Below are 21,178 nucleotides of genomic sequence, written 5' to 3' on the forward strand. Positions count from 1 at the left end.
GTGTGTGTGTGTGTGTGTGTGTGTGTGTATACATACATACATACATACATACATACATACATACATACATACATACATACATACATACATACACACACACTCACTGAGCCAACAAAAAAAAAAGTGGGTCCCAGGGACCCCTCACTTTTAAAACTTGGGGTCCTACCGGTCTTTTTAATTTTTATCTTGTTTGGACACTACAAAAGTATTGCAAGGTGGGGGGATGAGGTGACAATGCTGCTGGGCTGTGTAGCATGCAGGACACTCTGCACCAGAGGTGTAACTAGACATTTTGGTGCCCTGAAGCAGAAAGTGAATTGGTGTTCCACCTCCCAGATCGTAAAGTATAGGCAATGCGCTCCTAAGGAGCGCTGTAAAATTTTAGGGGCGTGGCTTCTTGGGGAAGGGGCGTGACCACATAGTGCCAATTCACATTACACCACATGCCTCCTATGCACACTGCGCCAAGTAGAGCACGTTATACATATTGCGCCAGATAGAGCACATTATACACTTTGCTCCAGGTACAGCAAGTTATACACTTTACTCCAGGTAGAGCATGTTATACACTTTGCTCCAGGTAGAGGACTTATACAAATTGCACCAGGTACAGCACTTTATACACAATGCGCCAGGTCCAACACGTTATACACATTGCGCCTGGTAGAGCACGTTAGGTACATTGCATCTGGTAGAGCACGTTAGGTACATTGCACCTGGTAGAGCACTAAGGCACATTGTACCAGGTAGAGCACTGTGGCACATTGCTGTAACCAACTATGACATCAAGGCTTCCCCTCCCCCGGGAAACAGCCAGTCACCTCCTGCGTGCCGCTGAATGGCTGGCGCGATGCAAACACAGATTTAGCTGTGGGACCAGCTATTCTTCTAAATGTGAGTCCCGGAGTATTTGCTGCTGCGGAGCGCGTCCCCAAGGACCCTCAGATTTTAGATAAGCGAGTCCTCGGACATCAAAAGCGGGTAAAATACGCGATATAGCGCGTTTTTCGATTACTATGTATGTGTATGTATGTGTGTGTGTGTGTGTATATACATACATACATACATACATACATACATACATACATACATACATACATACATACATACCTCAAAAAACTAAAGGGAACACTTAAACAACACATCCTAGATCTGAATGAATGAAATATTCTTATTAAATACTTTGTTCTTTACATATTTGAATGTGCTGACAACAAAATCACACAAAAATTATCAATGGAGATCAAATTTATTAACCCATGGAGGTCTGGATTTGGAGTCACACTCAATATTAAAGTGGAAAAACACACTACAGACTGATCCAACTTTGATGTAATGTCCTTAAAACAAGTCAAAATGAGGTTCAGTAGTGTGTGTGGCCTCCACGTGCCTGTATGACCTCCCTGCAACGCCTGGGCATGCTCCTGATAAGGTGGCGGATGGTCTCCTGAAGGATCTCCTCCCAGACCTGGACTAAAGCATCCGCCAACTCCTGGACAGTCTGTGGTGCAACGTGGCGTTGGTGGATGGAGCGAGACATGATGTCCCAGATGTGCTCAATTGCATTCAGGTCTGGGGAACGGGCGGGCCAGTCCATAGCTTCAATGCCTTCGTCTTGCAGGAACTGCTGACACACTCCAGCCACATGAGGTCTAGCATTGTCTTGCATTAGGAGGAACCCAGGGCCAACCGCACCAGCATATGGTCTCACAAGGGGTCTGAGAATTGTGTTGTTTAAGTGTTCCCTTTTTTTATGAGCAGTGTGTGTATACATTATATAATGTGTGTGTGTGTGTGTGTGTGTGTGTGTGTGTGTGTATATATATATATATAATATAATATAATTTTATATTAACATTTCTCTTTCATCCACTAGGGGACACTAAAGAGCAGTAACTGGGAGCTGGCACTTTAAAACTTTAACAATCTTGCTAGCGCCTCCCCTACTATGTCCCCCCTCCAAGCCAGTCTTTATTTTGTGCCCAAGGGAGCTGGTCACTCTTGGCATTTTTTTTCTTTCTTGTACAGACTGGCAGCTCTGCGCCGCGTGAGCTGCTGGCGGGGTCCCATCGCAGCTGTGTGCGGCTTGGGATGGATCCCCGGCTGAAGAGATCCTTTCTAGAGACCGGCCGGACCCCTCTGCGTGCGGTGCGTGTCGGGGTCACTCCATCAGCACAGACTGGCAGCGCAGCAGAGGTAATTATTACCCCCGGCCGCGGCTCACATTGCCGGCAGGGGATGCAGGACTACCCCCTGCTAAGATACAGCTGGCGCCGCTTAAGTTTAAATTGGGCACCATAACGGAGGGAGAGGGGTTTGGCAGAGCTTAAACTAACTATGGGCTCTCTGCTCCCAGCAGCCCCGGCGTGTCTGCGCGTGCTGGCAGCCATTTTCACACCGCTGCAAGGAGGTTAAGAAGCTTCACCCAAAGCACTGTGGGCAGTTTCAGTGGGGTGTTTTGTGGGACAGTGAGGGAGCGTGTGAGGCATCTGTCCTTTACAGAAGGAATGTGCCTGTCACTGCACAGTAGAGTGCAGGGCTTACAGGGCGGGTGTGGCTACACTCCTTTACTAACATCCCCCCCCTTTCTGTCTGCTACTGCTTGTTTGTGTGTGGCTGCGTGAAAGGTGTTGCCATGGCTGGAAAGGGTTCCAAGGCAGCACAGTTTTTACATGTCAAAAATGTTTTGCAAAGTACACTCAGGGACAGTCTGAGAATTCCCTGTTATGTGAGGATTGTGGGTCTGAACCATCTCTTCAGCCCTCATCACAGCCGCAGGACACTCCTGTTTGGACAACACAGCTTACAGAGGTTATGTCACTGTTAACTAGGAATCTTGAGGCTTCTCGGCAAGATAGAGAAGCTTCCAGGTACCAACAGCTTGTTCCTATTCATGGGCCGGAACCAGCATGGGCTTGGTCACTTGCAAAATCAGTTGAAGGGCTCCCTAAGGCTATGATCCCTTCCCATACCCCGTCCTTAACTTCCCCTCCCCAGGTTTCAAAAAAGAGGTTGCTAGCCTCAGTGTTGCACAGCTCTGACGATGATATGCCTCTATTGGAGGGGGCGGTTGATGTACAGGATACTGATTACGATCAGGTTTATGAGGACTCTGAACCAGTGGCTCAGGGTATCAAGGCACTTATTGCAGCTATTCGCTCAGTATTACAGTTAGAGGAGACGGAACAGGATACCTTACGTCCTTCAAGGTTTGGCACCAACCAAAAACTGCCAGTGACCTTTCTAGTTTCTGAGGAGCTGGATGCGCTCATGATGGCAGTTTGGAAACATCCGGATGCAAAATTTCAGGTTTCAAATAAAATTTTGTCTTCCTATCCTTTTCCCACAGATAGCAGGAAGCGTTATGAGACCCCTCCGATTGTGGATCCTTCGGTGTCTCTTCCATCTAAGAACACTATTCTACCGGTCCCTGGAGTGACCTCGCTGAAGGAACCGTCTGATAGAAGCAGACCACCTTGAAGACGATTTACTCGGCAGCGGGGGTTTTACATTGTCAGGCGCAGGTAGGTTGTTAGGTCAACAAGGCTATGGAAGCTTGGGCGGAACAATTGCCCTCGAGTCTTTGACGATTTGCCTCCCGATCAGCTGATACCGTTGGCAGAGCATATTTGCGAATCAGCCCTCTATCTTTGTCAGGCTTCCAAGGACGTCTGTATCCTTGGAGCCACAATTTCTGCCTTGGCTATTTCGGCCCGCAGAGCTCTCTGGCTACAACAGTGGCAGGCGGATGCTGAATCCAAGAGGGCAGCGGAGGCGTTGCCCTTTACGGGAGAGATCCTGTTCGGAAAGGATTTGGATGCCTGGATTTCTCAAGCCACTGGGGGTAAGTCGACTTATCTTCCCTCTGCTGCTCCAGCTTCACGGAGGACCTATACGGGTCCTTCCTTTTGGTCCTTTCGTGCCCCTTCCAGGTTTCGAGGCCAGAGGCGGAGCTTCCGTCTCCCATGGTGACAGAGGTCCCACAGCCTCAACCCAGTCAGAGGTTAAGTCCTCCACCACTCCCACCGCATGACAGGCTTCCCTCCCACCTGGGGGATCACAGGGTGGGAACTCGTCTGTGGGATTTCAGGGAAGCCTGGGTTCAATCCTGTCCAGATGCTTGGGTCAGGGATCTCATCACTTGCGGTTACAAACCCGATTTTCATACCCAGCCGCCTCAGCGTTTCTTCACCACGGGTTTGCCAGTTTCCGACGACAGAAGGGTCGCCTTGTAGGCGACGGTCCAGAAACTTCGGTCCTCAAGGGTGCTGATCCTTGTTCCCTCACATCATTGGAAACTCTCTGCTATTACTAAAGCCTGTTTCTCGTACCGAAGCCGGACGGCTCTGTCATGCCAATTCTGAACTTAAAGGATCTCAAACCGTTTTTGAGGATATTCAAATTCAAGATGGAGTCCCTTCAGTCGGTTATTGCTGGGTTGGAGCAAAACGAGTTTATGGCGTCCTTGGACATCAAAGATTCATACTTACATGTTCCCATTTGGCCTCCTCATCAGACTTTTCTCCGGTTTGCGATACAGGACGCTCATTTCCAGTTCCAGGCCCTTCCGTTCGGTCTCTCTTCTGCTACCAGAGTGTTCACAAAGGTCATGGCAGTCATGATGGCCCTACTTCGGAAGCAGGGAGTGACGATTGCCCCCTATCTGGACGATATGCTGCTGAAGGCGCACTCTACAGACCTGTTGCTTCAGAATATCCGGATAACCCAGGACCTTCTGATTCGGCACGAGTGGATCCTGAACTTCCCGAAGTCTCAATTATGCCCCTCTCAACGTTTGCTGTTCTTGGGGATGATTCTCGACATGTCCTGAGGAAGAAAAACTCCATGACTGACCAAGATCCTCTCAATTCAGATGTTGGTGAGGTTGGTCCTTCATCACCGTCGGGTGTCGGTGTATCTGTGTATTCGCCTTCTGGGAAAGATGGTAGCGGCGTTCGAAGCTCTTCCATACGGACGGTTACACTCTCGACCTTTCCAACTGTGTCTCCTAGATCAGTGGTCAGGGTCTCATCTATTTCTTCATCAGCGGGTGACACTATCGCCAAAAGTACGGTCGTCTCTCCTCTGGTGGCTCAATTCGACTCATCTGTTGGGTGGAAAGCGGTTCAGCGTTTGGGATTGGACTCTACTCACCACAGACGCTAGCCTGCGAGGATGGGGAGCTGTGGCCCATTGAACAACGGTTTCAGGGGCGCTGGTCATTTCACGAATCCGCTCTTCCCCATAAACATTCTCGAGTTACGGGCGGTGTACAACGCCCTGCTTCAGGCACATCACCTGCTTTGCGGTCGGTCCGAGTTTAGTCCGACAATGCCATGACAGGGACATACATCAACCTTCAGGGAGGCACACTCAGCGGTGCGGCGATGAGAGAGGTCACCAACATCCTCCTCTGGGCAGAGGAAAATGCTCTGGCCTTGTCGGCAATATTCATTCCAGGGGTGGACAATTGGGAAGCCGATTTATCTCAGCTGCCAGGACATGCACCCGGGGGAGTGGTCACTCAATCCCTATGTGATTTGTCAGCTGGTCCGCCGGTGGGGGAGACAACAGATCGACCTCATGGCGTCCCTCCTGAACCATCAACTGCCTCTTTACTACTCTCGGACGAGGGACACGGCGGCAGCGGCCGTGGATGCCCTTACGGCTCCTTGGAACTTCCGGTTCTTTTATCTTTCCTCCTTCCCCGTTGCTGCCTTGGGTTCTGCGACAGATCAAGAGAGAAGAGGCGCTGGTTCTTCTGATGGCTCCAGATTGGCCGCGCTGGACTTTGTACTCTGTACTCTGCCCTACACCTGTTGTCGGTAGCGGAGCCTTGGCCCCTGCCAATACGAGACGATCTGCTACAACAGGGTCCTTTATCCAGACTTGCGCAGGTTACGTGTGACGGCGTGGCTGTTGAGAAGGCCATCTTGAGAAGGAAGGGGATTCCTCATACGGTTATACCTACTATGCTCCAGGCTTGGAAGTCGGTCACATCGTTTCGCTACTACCGCATTTGGAAGGCTTGGTGGCCTGGTTTAAACGATGAGAGTTTTCCCCTTCAGTTTGTCACTTAGCCCGCCTTCTCAGTTTTCTGCAGGTGGGTTTCTCGGCAAGGCTAAGACTGGGTTCTTTATAGAGATGTGCACTGGAAATTTTTCGGTTTTTGGTTTTGGATTCGGTTTAGCGGCCGTGTTTTGGATTTGGACGCGTTTTGGCAAAACCTCCTTGAAAATTTTTTTGTCTGATTCGGGTGTGTTTTGGATTCGGGTGTTTTTTGTTTTTTTCAAAAACCGCTTAAATCATAGAATTTGGGGGTAGTTTTGATCCTATAGTATTATTAACCTCAATAACCATAATTTCCAGTCTATTCTGAACACCTCACAATACTATTTTTAGTCTTAAAATTTGCACCGAGGTTGCTTGATGACTAAGCTAAGCGACCCAAGAGTACGGCACAAACACCTGGTCCATCTAGGAGTGGAACTGCAGTGTCAGACAGGATGGCACTTAAAAAAATTGGCCCCAAACAGCACATGATGCAAAGAAAAGAGAAAAAGAGGTGCACTGTGGTCGCTGGATGGCTAAGCTAAGCGACACAAACACCTCAATATCACAGGAATTATTTGTTCTAATCAATGGTATTATTGGTCCAAATCACTGGAAGAAAATGACAAAATCACAGGAATTATTCGTTCTAATCAATGGTATTATTGGTCCAAATCCTGCTCCTGCTACCATCAAGGCCCATTCTACTCGGTCGGTTGGACCTACTTGGGCGGCCCGCCGTGGTGCAACCCTTGAACAATTCTGCAAGGCGGCTACGTGGTCCTCAGTGAACACGTTCATAAAGTTCTATGCCTTTGATATTTATGCCTCCCAGGATGCTTCCTTTGGACGCCGGGTTCTTGTGCCCGCTACAGTGTGTCCCCTCCCACAAGGAACTGCTTTAGGACATCCCCCAATGTCATTCCCTGTGAAGCTTAGTGTACCCCGCAGCAGAAAACAAGATTTATGGTAAGAACTTACCGTTGTTAAATCTCTTTCTGCGAGGTACACTGGGGTCCACGGGGCGTCCACCCTGACGCACTTAGCTTTTTTGGGTTGGTATGGCATTAGCTGCTGACACCCTCTCCTGTCGCGAGTGTGTGGTGTTTGTTACTATTAACTGTTGTCGTGTCTTTTTTTTTTTTTTTTTTACCTGCTACTGCATTGGACTGGTTAACAAAAACTGAGCTCCTGTGCACGGAGGCGGGGTTATAGAGGAGGCGGCGGCGCTAGGCATTCTATGAACAGTCAAAGCTTTGGGCCTGTTGGTGCCTCGGATCAAGATCCTACTCTACACCCCAATGTCATTCCCTGTGGAGCCCAGTGTGCCTCGCAGAAAGATTTAACAACTGTAAGTTCTTACCATAAATCTTGTTTTTTAACCTGCACTAAACTGAAAGTTGTGGGGTTCAGTCAGTGAGAGAGGCCAAATGGGTAATTGTTCTATTAACAATCAAAGTCTTGTAGTACACCTTGGCAACAATAATTTCTGTATTGTACACTGACAACAAGGGTTTAAGCTGTGTATTGTGCACAAAGTAGTGGGTGTACCATTAAATTGCTGTGAGTTGTATGCTAATAACTAGGTAAGGAGCTCTGCATTCATTGCTTGTAACTATACGGTATATACGCAATTACTTACGGGTGGTATTCATGTGACCGGCGGTCTGCTGACCGACAGTCACATGACCTCCTCCACCATCCCGCCGGCTCAGTATCCCGATGGTCGGCATGCCGACCAACAGGGACTATTTCCACTCGTGGGTATCCACGACACCCGTAGAGTGGGAATAGAACCCGTGGCGACTGCAGGTCGCCACCGAGCCCGCAGCGTGGCGAGCGCAGCGAGCCCGCAAGGGGCTTGCTGCACTCGCCCCTCCCCGCCGGGATCCCGGCGTCGGTAAGCTGACCGGCGGTCAGGAGACCGCCGGTCAGCCATACTACACCCATTACTTACATGCCTTACTTTGCAGGATTTAACAGAAAGCTAGCTTGAAATATAGACTGATAAAGAAAGTTGTGATTCTGACGGCTAGTGTACAGAGCACCTGCTGGTAACCAGAATATGCATAAGAACAACCACAAAAAGGCTGGCATCACTTACCGCATTACTTACTGTGGTGCACTCTTGACAGGCACCACTGTTTAGGGCATTATTAAAAACTGCCTAATTTTACAGATGTGTCCTATTACATCCTTTCTGCAGTCACGCTAAACAGCCCTGCGGTACTCTATAGCGTCAAGCGTCTTTTTATACGTTTTTTCCCCCACAAAAGTGTCTTAGACGCACAGTAATGTGACTCATTACTGCTGATTAAAATGATATGCAGCATGCCTATATTCGATGTGTAATTGCAGCTCTATCTGCATCCAAAATGCCACGTTACTGTGTATTCCATGAAAACACTGTAGCATAGCATTATGTACGGAAATACATTCGCATTTGCACACAGTATAAACTGTAGGCATGCTGCTCATCATTTTAATCAGCAGAAGCTGCTTGTGCGTCTTATTAAATGACTTTGATGCACCATTTTTGCAGAGAATAATGTCACCGGGCACTCACGCGTTATGTGTAACGCGACTTGTAGTCCACGGAGCCAAGATTTAAGAGGACACGTCTGTAATATAGATGGTTGTTTAGGTCCTCTTTGAAGGGGAATTGATTTAGCGGAGAAAAAAAAATGAAGTGGTTCTTGGTGTCCATCTGATATTATTTTGGACACCGTAATCTGCAGTTTAAGTGATATGTTACAGAAGTAAGCAGTATTGATTAAATGGAGATTGTAACATTCGTATAGATGTACATGTTCAGGTGTTCACTACAGCGTGTTTCACTCATGGGAGGCCTGGAGCCACCGCCCACCACAGACACAATATACAAGTTAAGCAAACATGTTTGTGGCAGTAAACAATTTGAAAGATGTCCAACATATCGCATTGCAACAAATGCTGAAAGTAACCACCTTCTTCCTGCAGGACACTGGCTTATCTGTAATGGGTGCAGTGTGTGCTACACTCAAGCCCCTGAGTCCAGAGCGGGCCCCCAACGTATACGCTGCACCCATGCATGCGTAATAGAGAAATCACTGGGAAAATGGCTGCCGCAACATTTTTCTGGTGATATGCGCAGTAGTCTGAATCCTCTACTGCTCAGACTCTCCAGCAAAGCTGGTAGAGAGGAGGGGGTCCGAAAAAAGAAGGCTGCACTCTCTTAAATCGCCCCTGCTGCAGGCACATGGCAACCCAGCACTCCATGTTTTGCTGTGTCTGTGGTGGGCAGTGGCTCTTGGCCTTATACGAGTGAAAAACGCTGTATTCTTCCCTACATTAATATAACATATTAATAGGTATATGCAATTGCGGTCGAATTCCCGAAATTGTCGAATTTCGGGTCATTTTCGACCAAAAAAAAAATTTGCCTATGCAATTCAGTGCTTTCCGACCAAAAAACGGACTTTCAAAATTCGACTTTTTGAAATTCGAATTTTTGCAAATTCGACTTTTCTGCAATGATATAAGTGCTGCAATTCGACCAAAGCATATTCAATTCAAGTTTGGAAATTCGACAGCAGTGCTTTTAGACAGCAAATTCGTCATTTTCAATCCGCCACACTTTGGAGGGTGAAAACAAATAAAAAAAATTTAAACATGGTTTTTTTTGTGGTTTTTTTTTTTGGGAATAGCAGATCTATTTATATTAGAAGGGATTAGGTACTTTTTTTTTTTTTTTTTTTTTTGGAGGCACAAATATTATTTATAATTTTTTTAAAATATTATTTTTATTATTTATTTTTTTTATTGCTGGAACGGTACAATCCGAAAAAAAAATTGCGTGGGGTCCCCCCTCCAAAGCATAACCAGCCTCGGGCTCTTCGAGCTGGTCCTGGTTCTAAAAATGCGGGGGAAAAATTGACAGGGGATCCCCCGTATTTTTAAAACCAGCACCGGGCTCTGCGCCTGGTGCTGGTGCCAAAAATACGGGGGACAAAAAGAGTAGGGGTCCCCCGTATTTTTAACACCAGCATCGGGCTCCACTAGCTGGACAGATAATGCCACAGCCGGGGGTCACTTTTATGCCGTGCCCTGCGGCCGTGGCATTAAATATCCAACTAGTCACCCCTGGCCGGGGTACCCTGGGGGAGTGGGGACCCCTTCAATCAAGGGCCCCCCCCCCCCCCCCAGCCTCCCAAGGGCCAGGGGTGAAGCATGAGGCTGTCCCCCCCATCCAATGGGCTGCGGATGGGAGGGCTGATAGCCTTTTGTGATAATTAAAAGATATTGTTTTTTCCAGTAGTACTACAAGTCCCAGCAAGCCTCCCCCGCAAGCTGGTACTTGGAGAACCACAAGTACCAGCATGCGGGAGAAAAACGGGCCCGCTGGTACCTGTAGTACTACTGGAAAAAAAATACCCAAATAAAAACAGGACACACACACCGTGAAAGTAAAACTTTATTTCTTACGTCGACACACACATACTTATCTATGTTCACACGCCGACATCGGTCCTCTTCTCCATGTAGAATCCAGGGGTACCTGAAAAAAAAATCAATATACTCACCTCAGCCATGGTCCAGAGATACATCCACGTACTTGTAGAAAATAACAAACCGCAAATACCCGACCAAACGGACTGAAAGGGGTCCCATGCTGACACATGGGACCCCTATCCCCGAATGCAGAGAGACCTGTCAGTGACAGCTGTCACAGAAAGGTCTCTATAGCCAATCAGGAAGCGCAACTTCGTTGCGCTCATCTGATTGGCTCTGTGCGTCTGAGCAGACAGCGCATCGCACAGCCCAGTCCATTGTATTCAATGGTGGGAACTTAGCGGCTAGCGGTGAGGTCACCCGCCGGTCAGCGGCTGACCGGCGGGTGACCCCCCCCCGCTAGCCGCTAAGTTCCCACCATTGAAAGTAATGGAGCGGCTTTGCGATGCGCTGTCACATCACAGACCGCACAGCCAATCAGATGAGCGCCACGGAAGTAGCGCTTCCTGATTGGCTGAAGGGACTTCAGTGACAGGAGTCACGTGATGTCCCGGCATTCGGGAGAAAGGGGTCTGATGTGAAAGCATTGGACCCCTTTCTAGTCCGGTATGGATCGGTGTTCGTTTTTTTGTTTTGCCAAGTACGTGGATTATCTCTGGACCTGGATGTACCTCTGGACGCTGGAAGGCGAGTATAATTTTTTCACAGGTACCTCGGATCGTCGGAGACCGTGGCAGTCGGCGTGTCAACATAGGTAAGTATGTGTGTGTCGGCGTATGAAAAAGTTTTACTTTCACGGTGTGTGTGTCCTGTTTTTATTTGGGTATTTTTTTTCCAGTAGTACTACAGGTACCAGCGGGCCCGTTTTTCTCCCGCATGCTGGTACTTGTGGTTCTCCAAGTACCAGCTTGCGGGGGAGGCTTGCTGGGACTTGTAGTACTAATGGAAAAAACAATATCTTTTTATTATCACAAAAGGCTATCAGCCCCCCCATCCGCAGCCCATTGGATGGGGGGGGACAGCCTCGGGCTTCACCCCTGGCCCTTGGGTGGCTGGGGGGGGGACCCCTTGATTGTAGGGGTCCCCACTCCCCCAGGGTACCCCGGCCAGGGGTGACTAGTTGAGTAGTTAATGCCACGGCCGCAGGGCACGGCATAAAAGTGACCCCCGGCTGTGGCATTATCGGTCCAGCTAGTGGAGCCCGATGCTGGTGTTAAAAATACGGGGGACCCCTACTCTTTTTGTCCCCCGTATTTTTGGCACCAGCACCAGGCGCAGAGCCCGGTGCTGGTTTTAAAAATACGGGGGATCCCTGCCCAATTTTTCCCCTGCATTTTTAGAACCAGGACCAGCTCGAAGAGCCCGAGGCTGGTTATGCTTTGGAGGGGGGACCCCACGCCATTTTTTTTTTCCGGGTTTTTCCCGTTTTTTAAAATCGCGGCAAAATCCGCCAAATCGGCCGATTTTCGCCCGCGATTCTGGCGAATCCGTTTTTCATTGAATATGGTGAATTCCGGAATTCACCTGGCGAATTTAGTCGAATTAAAAAACGGCGAAAAATTGCCGCGATTCGCCGTGAATTGCATATACCCCTAAATGTCTACTGATTGTTAGTCTCCTAGCTCCTGGTTTTTGAGTAATCAAATGTTTGATGTTAAAAAGATAACTTTAAGTGTGGCTTTTGTATAGTCTATTGTAAATGGAATAAAAGCCACTCAGTAGATACATGCCTATCCTCCATTATCTCCAGCAAGTAAGTGAGGATGGTGATTTCTACAATTGTAGTGTGATGTAAACTCCCAGAGAGACGGGACCTGATTTATGGATGTACACAAGCCAATGTTTACGCAGTTGGGTGATTATTTGCGGACTGTGCATGTGTTGTGGTCACACTGCACACACGCTTAGGTACCTTTGCAAAGTCGCTAGCAAGGAGAATATATTTTCAGAGTGATTGACAGTCAGTCATGTTTTTAATTTTTTTCTCTAACGTCCTTGAGGATGCTGGGACTCCGTAAGGATCATGGGGAATAGACGGGCTCCGCAGGAGATAGGGCACTTTAAGAAAGCTTTGGATTCTGGGTGTGCACTGGCTCCTCCCCTTTTGCCCCTCCTCCAGACCTCAGTTTTACACTGTGCCCAGAGCGAGATGGGTGCACTGCAGGGAGCTCCCTGAGTTCTCTGCCTAGAAAGCATTTTTGTTTGGATTTTTTCTACATTTTTACAGGGAGCACTGCTGGCAACAGGCTCCCTGCATCGAGGGACTGAGGAGAGAGGGGCAGACCTTCTTGTCTAAGATAGGCTCTGCTTCCTCGGCTACTGGACACCATTAGCTCCGGAGGGGGTGAACACAGGTTCTTACTGGGCGTCCACCCCCAGAGCTGCGCCGCCGTTCTCCTCACAGAGCCAGAAGAAACGAAGTCAGAAGACGTATCGGGCGGCAGAAACCTTCAGAGCTTCACTGAGGTAACGCACAGCACCGCAGCTGTGCGTCATTGCTCCACACACCTCACACACTCCGGTCACTGTAAGGGTGCAGGGCGCAGGGGGGGGGGGGCGCCCTGGGCAGCAATATAATACCTCTCTTATGGCAAAAAGTATATATACATGTACAGGTGGGCACTGTACATGTATATAAAAGAGCCCCCGCCATATTTTAGTAAGTTTGAGCAGGACAGAAGCCTGCCGCTGAGGGGGCGGAGCTTCTCCCTCAGCACTCACCAGCGCCATTTTCTCTCCACAGCACTGCTGAGAGGAAGCTCCCCGGACTCTCCCCTGCTTGACACACGGTGAAGAGGGTTTTAAAGTAGAGGGGGGCACATATTTGGCGATTTATACATTACAGCAGCGCTACTGGGTAAACATTCTGTGTTTTTTCCTGGGTTATATAGCGCTGGGGTGTGTGCTGGCATTCTCTCTCTCTGTCTCTCCAAAGGGCCTGGGGGGGAACCTGTCTTCAGATAAGAGATTCCCTGTGTGTGTGGAGTGTGTCGGTACGTGTGTGTCGACATGTCTGCGGTAAAAGGCTCTTCTAAGGAAGAGATGGAGCAAATCTGTGTGGGTGCATGGTGTCTCCGTCGACAACGCCGACACCTGATTGGATATGTGAAATTAAGTGCTAAGATGAACTTATTACAAAAGATTAGAGAACAGACAGGGAATCTACCCATGTCTGCCCCTATGTCACAGAGACCTTCAGAGTCTCACAACGCTTACTATCCAAAATAATAGACATCGACACGGAGTCTGACTCCAGTGTCGACTACGTTAATGCAAAGTACAGCCAAGACTGGCAGAAAAGTATTCAATATATGATTATTGTAATAAAAGATGTTTTGCATATCACTGATGACTCATCTGTCCCTGACACGAGGGTACACATGTTTAAGGGGAAGAAAGCTGAGGTAAATTTCCCTCCTCTCATGAAGAAAAAGAGTGGGAATCTCCAGACAAGAGACTGCAGCTTCCCAAAAAGAATTCTCAGGGAGTATCCTTTCCCTAATGGGGCCAGGATGCGATGGGAATCTTCCCCTAGGGTGTACAAGGCATTGACACGTTTAACCAAAAAGGTAGCGCTGACTTAACAGCTATCCTCAGGGATCCTGCAGATAGCATGCAGTAAAAGTACTTTGAAGTCCATGTACACACATTCTGGTACACTACTCAGACCGGCGATTGTGTCGGCATGGGTTTATAGCGCGGTAGCAGTGTAGTCAGATACCTTATCAGCAGAGGTTGAAACCCTAGATAAGGATGACATATTCTTGTCCCTGGTGTGTGTATGTATATATATATATATATATATATATATATATATATATATATATATATATATATATATATATATATAGACATTCCCAAAGAGACGTTAGTCTACTGGGTTCTAGAGTCAACGCTATGTCGATTTCTGCTAGACTTGTCCTGTGGAACATGCAATGGACAGGTGATGCCGACTAAAAGAGGCATATGGAGGGTTTACCTCACAAGGCTGAGGAATTGTGCTGAGAAGGGCTCTCGGACCTGGTCTCCACAGCTATAGCTGGTAATTCTGATCTTTTGCCTTATATTTCCTCACAGACTAAGAAAGCACGACATTATCAAATGCAGTCCTTTCGGTCGCAGAATAACAAAAAAGTATGAGGAGTGTCCTTTCTTACCAGAGGTAGGGCAAGGGGCACAGCTAGTTCCCGGGAACAGAAGTCCTCCCCGGCCTCTACTACATCCACCGCAGGATGCGGGAGCTCCGCTAAGGGAGTCCGTCCCAGGGGGAGCACGTCTTCGACTCTTCAGCCACATCTGAGTTCACTCACAGGTGGATCCCGGGGCAATAAAAATTGTTCTCAGGGTTACAAAGGAATTCGAAAGGTGCCTCCTCGCCGGTTTTTCCTTATCGGACCTACCGGTTTCTCCCCCAGAAGGGGAGTTATATTCAATACAATTCACACATTGTATCTCCAACAGGTGGTGCTCAAGGTTCTTCTCCTGCAACAAGGAAGGGGCTATTACTCAACCTTGGCTGTAGTTCCGAATACGTACGGTTCGGTCAGACCTATTTAAAATTAAAACCTCTGAACCTATACTAGAAAAGGTTCAAAATTAAAGTGTAATCGCTCAGAGCGATCATGGCCAGCCTGGAAAGGGGGGATTTGATGGTGTATCTAGACACAAAGGCTGCATACCTTCATGTTCCCATTTATCCACCCCATCAGGCGTACCCGACAATTGCGGTACAGTATTGTCATTACCAATTTCAGGGTAATTGGCAGAAATGATGGTGCTCTTACGCAAGCAAGGAGTCACAGTTATCCCATACTTGGACGATCTCCTATGAGGCGAGATCAAAAGAGCAGTTGTTGAACAGCGTGTCCCTTTCGCTGAAGGTGTCACAGCAACATTGCTAGTTTCTCAATATCCGGAAGTCACAGTTGGTTCCTATGACTAGTCTGCCCTTCTTGGGTATGATTCTGGATACGGACCAGAAAGGGGTTTACCTTCAGATAGAGAAGGCCCAGGAACTCATGACTCTGGTCAGGAACTTTTTGAAACCAAGACAGGTGTCGGCATCGCTGCACCCGAGTCCGGGGAAAATCATTCCCTTCGGCAGATTCCATGCAAGGTCTTTCAAATGGGACCTACTGGACAAGTGGTCCGGGTCACATCTACAGATTCATCAGTTGATCACCCTCTCCCCCAGGGCCAGGGTATCTCTCCTGTGGTGGCTGCAAGATGCTCACCTTCTATAGGGCCGCAGGTTCGGCATTCAGGACTGGATCCTGGTGACCACGGACGCGAGCCTCCGAGGTTGGGGAGCAGTCACACAGGGAAAAATAAAATGTCCAAGGTCTTTGGTCAAGTCAAGAGACTTGTCTTCACTTCTTGGAACTAAGGGCCATATACAACGCCCTACGTCAGGCGGAGACCTTACTTCACGACCATCTGGTTCTGATCCAGTCGGACAACGTCACCGCAGTAGCTCATGTAAACCGCCAAGGTGGCACAAGGAGCAGAGTGGCAATGGCGGAAGCCACCAGAATTCTTCGCTGGGCGGAGAATCATGTAAGCGCACTGTCAGCAGTGTTCATTCCGGGAGTGGACGACTGGGAAGCAGACTTCCTCAGCGGAAACGACCTACGTCCTGGAGAGTGGGGACTTCATCAGGAGGTCTTAGCACAGATTGCAATTCGGTGGAGACTGCCACTGCTAGACATGATGGCGTCCCGCCTCAACACAAAGCCGCAGAGTTATTGCGCCAGGTCAGGAGACCCTCAGGCAGTAAGCTGTGGACGCCCTAGTGACACCGTGGGTGTTCCGGTCAGTTTCTGAGTTTTACTCCTCTTCCTCTCATACCCATGGTGTTGAGGATAATAAGAAAAAGAGGAGTGAGACCAATTCTCATTGTTCCAGATTGGACACGGAGGACCTGGTATCCAGATCTGCAGGAAATGCTCACAGAGAATCCGTGGCCTCTTCGTCTAAGACAGGACCTGCTGCAGCAGGGGCCCTGTCTGTTCCCAGACTTACCGCGGCTGCGTTTGACGGCATGGCGGTTCAACGCAGGATCCTAGCGGTAATGGGTATTCCGGAGGAGGTCATTCCTACCCTAATTAAGGCTAGGAAGGAAGTGACATTGAATCATTATCACCGAATATGGCGAAAATATGTTTCCTGAGGTAAGACCAGGAATGCTCCTACGGAGGAATTCCTTTTGGGCCGTCTGCTTCACTTCCTTCAAACTGGAGTGAATTTGGACCTAAAATTAGGATCGATAAAGGTTCAAATTTCGGCCTTATCCATTTTCTTCCAAAAAGATTTGGCTTCTCTTCCTGAAGTACAAACGTTTGTGTAGGGAGTACGGCATTTTTAGCCTCCTTTTGTACCGCCGGTGGCGCCTTGGGACCTTAACGTGGTGTTACGGTTCCTTAAGTCTCATTGGTTTGAACCACTTAAGTCAGTGGTGTTGAAATATTTCACCTGGAAGGTGGTCATGTTGTTAGCCTTGGCTTCGGCTAGGCGAGTTTCGGAAATGGAGGCTTTTATCACTAAAAGCCCTATCTGATTGTCCACATGGATAGAGCGAAATTGCGGACCCGTCCTCAATTCCTGCCAAAGGTGGTCTCATCCTTTCATATGAACCAACCTATTGTCGTGCCTGTGGCTACGCGTGACTTGGAGGATTCCGAGTCCCTTGATGTGGTCAGGGCTTTGAAAATTTACGTGGCCAGAACGGCTAGGATCTGCAAAACAGAAGCACTGTTTGTCCTGTATACAGCCAACAAGGTTGGCGGCCCTGCTTAAAAGCAGATTATTGCTCGCTGGATCTGTAACACGATTCAGCTGGCGCATTCTACAGCAGGATTGCCGTTACCTAAATCAGTTTAGGCCCATTCCACTAGGAAGGTGGGCTCTTCTTGGGCGGCTGCCCGAGGGGTCTCGGCACTACAGCTGTGCCGAGTTGCTACTTGGTCGGGGTCAAATACCTTTGCAAAGTTCTGTAAGTTTGATACCCTGACTGAGGAGGACCTCCTGTTTGCTCAATTCGGTGCTGCAGAGTCATCCGCACTCTCCCGCCCGTTTGGGAGCTATGGTATAATCCCCATGGTCCTTATGGAGTCCCAGCATCCTCAAGGACGTTAGAGAAAATAAGATTTTACTTACCGGTAAATCTATTTCTCGTAGTCCGTAGAGGATGCTGGGCACCCGTCCCAAGTGCGGACTTCTTCTGCAATACTTGTATATAGTTATTGCTTACGTAAGGGTTATGTTATAGTTTATCGGTTGAACCGAGGCTATGTTGTTGTTCATACTGTTAACTGGGTAGTTTATCACAAGTTATACGGTGTGGCTGGTATGGATCTCGCCCTTAGATTTACAAAAATCCTTCCTCGTACTGTCCATCTTCTCTGGGCACAGTTTCCCTAACTGAGGTCTGGAGGAGGGGCATAGAGGGAGGAGCCAGTGCACACCCAGAATCCAAAGCTTTCTTAAAGTGCCCTATCTCCTGCAGAGCCCGTCTATTCCCCATGGTCCTTACGGAGTCCCAGCATCCTCTACGGACTACGAGAAATAGATTTACCGGTAAGTAAAATCTTTTTTTTTTTTTTTTTTGTAAGGCCGTGTGTATGGAGTTTTGCACTAAGACTCATAAAAACTAACTCCTCCCCCTGTAAGCCCTCCCTCCTCCAGCAGCACCCCAGTCTAGTTTTTGTGCCTTGGAGTGAAGGCACTCTTTTTTTCTTTTACTCCTTGCTTTTAGTTGGGTTTATTTTCTTTTTGCTGTTTTTGGTCTCTGTGTTTATTCCCTGTTTACAGGCGACAAACACAGGCAGAGTCAGAGTAGTTAGGCTAGAGGGCTTCTGCGAGCTCTGTATCTCACTCTGCAAAGCCTCTGGGGAGTCACACCGCTGAGATCCCTGGGCTCACCCTCACACCGGCTCACGGAAAGCAAAGAGTCGCTGGGTCAGGTACTGTAGGAACAGCCACAGCCTACCTAGGTAGCGCAGGGCTGAGACTCTTCTGCTTGCTCCCCTTTGTGTATGCGTCTGCTAGCTCAGAATTGCGCTGCGCAGCTCCCCCTGCTCTCTGCTATGCTGGGTGGTTTGGTGCCCCTGTCTGCAGATGCGGGGGGCGGGTTTCAGACTTGATTGAGGCCCTGTAACTGGTCTCCAGTACTTGTTACAGGCTGCTTGGCCCCACCCCCAAGGCCGGATTAAGGCTGCTGGGGGCCCAGGGCAATGGATGTTATGGGGGCCCGAGTACTAATGTTTTTATTTTTTACATGGTGACAAAACAAGCATTTCTGTTGACAAGCAGAGCATCCTTATTGTATAAACTTTTAGGGTTTTGAAAGACATTTATCCAAACTAAATTATTGCTGAATACATTCCTGCACCTGGCAACAATCCGTGCAGTAGTCAGAAGATATTGGGCTTGCTCACATGAGAGTTTATAAAGTAAGTACTGTTGGTAAAGCTACATGTGACAGGGGCAGTATCAAGATGTTAAAAGAGGAATAGAGGAAATAAAAGAATTGATAGAGGATGGTGCAGTGACTATTACATTCACAAAGCCGTGATTAGAAGCTTCTGTCAAACTGATGTGAGAAGTGTGTTGTCTAATAAATGCAAATTGTGTTTTTGTTTTTTAGACTTGTAAATGAGGAGAGAACTTTAGAAGTGGAAATTGAGCCTGGTGTTAGAGATGGTATGGAGTATCCATTCATCGGAGAAGGCGAGGATGATTTTTAGTTCCTTTTTTGTTAATTTTGTTAACTGTTTTCAAGTCTTAGAATTCTTCCTATTCTGATTTTAGGTGAGCCCCACATTGATGGAGAACCTGGGGACCTGCGCTTTCGGATTAAAGTTCTCAAGTAAGTTACGTGTTATACAGTACATCTGGAAAGCATTCACAGCGCTTCACTTTTTCCAAATTTTGTTATGCTTTATTCCAAAATGGAATAAATTCATTTTCCCCTCAAAATTCTACACACAATACCCCATAATGACGTGAAAAAAGTTTTTTCTCTTACGTCCTAGAGGATGCTGGGGTCCATTTTAGTACCATGGGGTATAGACGGTTCCGCAGGAGCCTTCGGTACTTTAAGATTTTTTAACTAGTGTGAACTGGCTTCTCCCTCTATGCCCCTCCTCCAGACCTCAGTTTAGAAAATGTGCCCAGGAGACTGGACGCACTCTAGTGGAGCTCTACAGAGCTTTGCTAGTAAAGACTTTGTTAGGTTTTTTGTTTTACAGAGAAGCTGCTGGCAACAGCTTCCCTGCTTCGTGGGACTTAGGGGGGAAGATAGAACCAACTTCTCAATTAGTTTAATGGTTCTACTTCCACTGACAGGACACCATTAGCTCCTGAGGGTACTGAACACTGCTCAAACATGGCTCGCGCTCACTCCCGCAGCACTGCCGCCACCGTCAGAGCCAAAAGAAAGAAGACTGGTGAGTATTTTACCGGAGTCCGACAGAGACGGTCCTCCGGTCATCGTGGCGGCTTGTCTCTCAGCGGGTGCAGAGCGCGCAGGGGGGGGGGGGGGCCAGTATAAAGATTCCCCTGTTCTGAGGGAAACGCGCCATTGCTAGGGGCCGGAGCTTCTCCTCGGGCATCCAGTTCACTCACCAGCGCGCCATTTTCTCCTGCAGACGCCGCTGTGAGGATCCACGCTGCTCTTCTCTGCCACGGCTACTACAAGTACCAGCGGTTCTACAAGGGAAGGAGCTTTTCAAGATAATATAAATATTTCTCTTATGTCCTAGAGGATGCTGGGGACTCCGTAAGGACCATGGGGTATAGACGGGCTCCGCAGGAGACATGGGCACTATAAATAACTTTAGAATGGGTGTGCACTGGCTCCTCCCTCTATGCCCCTCCTCCAGACCTCAGTTAGATCCTGTGCCCAGAGGAGACTGGGTGCACTACAGGGGAGCTCTCCCGAGTTTCTCTGAAAAAGAATTTTGTTAGGTTTTTTATTTTCAGGGAGCACTGCTGGCAACAGGCTCCCTGCATCGTGGGACTGAGGAGAGAGAAGCAGACCTACTTAAATGATAGGCTCTGCTTCTTAGGCTACTGGACACCATTAGCTCCAGAGGGTCGGAACGCAGGTCTCATCCTCGCCGTTCGTCCCGGAGCCGCGCCGCCGTCCTCCTCACAGAGCCGGAAGATAGAAGCCGGGTGAGTATAAGAAGAAAGAAGACTTCAAAGGCGGCTGAAGTCTTCAGATCTTCACTGAGGTAACGATGCGCGCCATTGCTTCCACACACAACACACACAGCGGGCACTGAAGGGTGCAGGGCGCAGGGGGGGCGCCCTGGGCAGCAATTATAAACCTCTTGGGACTGGCTAATAATATTTCTCTATCGTCCTAAGTGGATGCTGGGGTTCCTGAAAGGACCATGGGGAATAGCGGCTCCGCAGGAGACAGGGCACAAAAAAGTAAAGCTTTTACCAGATCAGGTGGTGTGCACTGGCTCCTCCCCCTATGACCCTCCTCCAGACTCCAGTTAGATTTTGTGCCCGAACGAGAAGGGTGCAATCTAGGTGGCTCTCCTAAAGAGCTGCTTAGAGAAAGTTTAGCTTAGGTTTTTTACTTTACAGTGAGTCCTGCTGGCAACAGGATCACTGCAACGAGGGA

General features: G+C 48.5%; 1 protein-coding gene across 1 annotated transcript in view; it reads left to right on the forward strand.

Moving 5' to 3' along the window:
• Positions 1–21,178, forward strand: part of DNAJB11 (DnaJ heat shock protein family (Hsp40) member B11) — a 164,909-nt gene that overhangs the window by 96,758 nt on the left and 46,973 nt on the right. The window contains exons 6-7 of the mRNA XM_063934128.1: positions 19,187–19,269; positions 19,351–19,408. Of these exons, the coding sequence (XP_063790198.1) occupies positions 19,187–19,269; positions 19,351–19,408 (141 nt within the window). The remainder of the gene's footprint in view (positions 1–19,186; positions 19,270–19,350; positions 19,409–21,178) is intronic.

The sequence above is a fragment of the Pseudophryne corroboree genome, chromosome 7 (genome assembly GCF_028390025.1).
Source record: "Pseudophryne corroboree isolate aPseCor3 chromosome 7, aPseCor3.hap2, whole genome shotgun sequence".
Taxonomy (NCBI): domain Eukaryota; kingdom Metazoa; phylum Chordata; class Amphibia; order Anura; family Myobatrachidae; genus Pseudophryne; species Pseudophryne corroboree.